Here is a 3,049-nt window from a genome sequence, read left to right on the forward strand (position 1 = left end):
TCCACGCTTCAGGCTCACTGCCTTTATTCCTGATGAAGGGCTTTTGCCCGAAACGTCGATTTTACTGCTCCTCGGATGCTGCCTGACCTGCTGTGCTTTTCCAGCACCACTCTAATCCAGACTCTGGTTTCCAGCATCTGCAGTCATTGTTTTTACCTAGAAATGCTGTCCAGCCAAGCTAAGGTTATGTGTCTGTTACGACTTTTCAATTCTGTCGCTGTGGGATTAAACCCCAGGGCTTGGTCGGCATCATCAGAAGCTGTGCTCTTGAAATTTGTATTTCTGCTTTGATTCCTTGTCACTCACAGCCCCAGGCAGTGTCAGCGTCTGGACTGGACAGTACTTCGTGATTAACGAAAAGGAGACCTTGATGACCATGTGGTTACTCAGGCGAAGTGTTTCGACTTCAGAAGACAACTGGGGGGCAACCTGGTAATGATTTTCACAAATAAACTGTCTCTCTCAGGCCCGGGTCCTGTCAGAACCTAACTGAGTCACAGTCAAGCTGGTTACTCTGTCTTCAGGGTGGCTCAGTGGTTAGCACTGCTGCCTCACAGCACCAGGGTCCCAGGTTCGATCCTAGCCTCGGGCGACTGTCTGGGTGGAGTTTGGACATTCTCCCCGTGTCTACGTGGGGTTTCCTCCGGGAGCTCCCACAATCTAAAGATGTGCAGGTTAGGGTGGATAAGCCATGCTAAATTGTCCCATAGTGCCCAGGGATGTGCAGGTTAGGGTGGATTGGCCGTGCTAAATTGCATTAGTCAGAGGGAAATGGGCCTAGGTGGGTTACTCTTTGGAGGGCCGAAGGGCCTGTTTCCACACTGTAGATAATCTAATCTGTAGCCTAGGGGAGAGATGGTGGGAGAGATCACAAAAGCCTAGAGTCTGGGACAGTATTGCATTTCTAGACATCCCAACTCCTCCCCACCCTCTTTCATCAAAAAGAAGCACAATCATTTTCAAGCTCGCAAAACAATCTATATTGTCCCCAAACCAGCACTCACACAGCACTCATGCCAGAGTGCCTGCATCTAACACCTCGTTGGTATAAAGCTCTTGTGATATCAAGGTTTGGGCTGGAAATGCAGATAGCTCCAGGAAGACATGATCACATTAACACATACTCAGCCTCGAGCGATCACTTCAGGGTTTGATCCAAACACCTCCGCTCTGGGACTAACACAAACTTTTCATTTTAAGGTAATCTAGTTCACTACTTAGCTTTCCTTATGCAGGAATTAGTCAGCTGTCTAACCCCATGCTGTCCCTGTCCTGGGAGTGTTTGATTGGGGGCCAGTGTACAGAGAGCTTTACTCCATATCTAACCACGTGATGTACCTGTCCTGTGAATGTTTCATTGGGGGTCAGTGTAGAGAGAGCTTCAGTCTGTATCTAACCCCGTGCTGTCCCTATCCTGGGAGTGTTTGATAGAGGGGAAAAGGATGGAGGCAGCTTTACTCTGTATCTAACCTCGTGCTGTCCCTGTCCTGGGGAGTTTTTGATGAGGGGGGACAGTGTAGAGGGAGCTTTACTCTGTATCTAACCCCGTGCTGTCCCTGTCCTGGGGAGTGTTTGATGGGGGACAGTGTAGAGGAAGTTTTGCTCTGTATCTAACCCCATGCTGTCCTTATCCTGATGAGCGGGGGACAGTGTAGAGAGAGTTTTACTCTATATCAAACCCCGTGTCCTGGGGAGTGATTGATACAGAGGGGACAGTGTAGAGAGAGCTTTACTCTGTATCTAACCCCGTGCTGTCCCTGTCCTGGGGAGTGTTTGACGGGGGACAGTGTCGAGGGGGATTTAATCTGTATCTAACCCCGTGCTGTCCCTGTCCTGGGAGTGTTTGATGGGGATACAGTGTAGAGAGAGCTTTACTCTGTATCTAACCCCGTGCTGTCCCTGTCCCTGGGGAGTGTTTGATGGGGGTACGGTGTAGAGAGAGCTTTACTCTGTATCTAACCCCGTGCTGTCTCTATCCTGGGAGCGTTTGATGTGGGGATAGTGTAGAGGGAGCTTTACTCTGTATCTAACCCTGTGCTGTCTCTATCCTGGGAGCGTTTGATGTGGGGATAGTGTAGAGGGAGCTTTACTCTGTATCTAACCCCGTGCTGTCTCTATCCTGGGAGTGTTTGATGTGGGGACAGTGTAGAGGGAGCTTTACTCTGTATCTAACCCTGTGCTGGGGAGTGTTTGATGGGAACAGTGTCTCTCTGGTTATTCCAGGACTGGGATGGATGTGTTCCATCGTAACGACAAGGCTTGTAAACATGACGACGGTGGGACTGTCTCTCCGGATGCTGGATCTGGCACAGGCCCCAAAGAATTCGAATCCTTAGTGCGGATTCCCTGAACCCGGGAAGGTCTCTCAGCCTGTGTCATCCTCCAAAACAGAATTTCATTAAAGAACCGAGTGGTTAAATACTTGTGGGCTGCATGTTCCTGCGTTCTCTCGAGTATTTCACTAACGTGGGTGATCAGTGACATGAAAACGTACAGGGTAACAGGGTCCCCTTTGGGAACGGGAGAGTACAATAGGAATGGGAGAGATGAGGTGGATGGATTACTTCAATACACAGTGAGAGAGAAATAAGGCTGGGCTTTACACCAAACGCCACAGACAATCCCAAACCGGGCACAGGAACAGAAGACAGGCATAACAACAACAACCACCTGCATTTGTATAGCACCGTTCCTGCACCACCACCACCACCATCATGAGATGGTTAGAAAACAAGAAACCAAGCAGTCAGGTCCAAAGGGGTAGGTTTCCAGGGCACATCATCTCCCACAGAGGTGAGCGGGGGGGGTGTGGGAAGGGAGGGCACAGAGAGGTTCCGGGGGGAGACCACGCTAGGGCCTGTTCACCCCGAACCGATCACGTTTTGCAAATGTGCAGGAGGCCAGAAATAGGCATACTGCAAATGGTTGTAGGGACCAAAGGACAGCGCTGGAGGGGGTGACAGAGACAGGGAGGGGGTGTAGGGGCCGGAGGGGAATCTGATGGTGGTGAGGGGTGAGTGAGGGGTAACGGTAGGCAGTGAGGGCGATA

The 3,049-nt window shown here is 50.6% G+C and overlaps 1 protein-coding gene across 1 annotated transcript in view; it reads left to right on the forward strand.

Moving 5' to 3' along the window:
- LOC122544030 (avidin-like) overlaps positions 1-2,421 on the forward strand; it is a 5,041-nt gene extending 2,620 nt beyond the window's left edge. The window contains exons 3-4 of the mRNA XM_043683043.1: positions 309-432; positions 2,224-2,421. Of these exons, the coding sequence (XP_043538978.1) occupies positions 309-432; positions 2,224-2,350 (251 nt within the window). The 3' untranslated portion in view covers positions 2,351-2,421. The remainder of the gene's footprint in view (positions 1-308; positions 433-2,223) is intronic.
- The last annotated feature ends 628 nt before the right edge of the window (positions 2,422-3,049 follow it).

The sequence above is a fragment of the Chiloscyllium plagiosum genome, chromosome 45 (genome assembly GCF_004010195.1).
Source record: "Chiloscyllium plagiosum isolate BGI_BamShark_2017 chromosome 45, ASM401019v2, whole genome shotgun sequence".
Lineage (NCBI taxonomy): Eukaryota > Metazoa > Chordata > Chondrichthyes > Orectolobiformes > Hemiscylliidae > Chiloscyllium > Chiloscyllium plagiosum.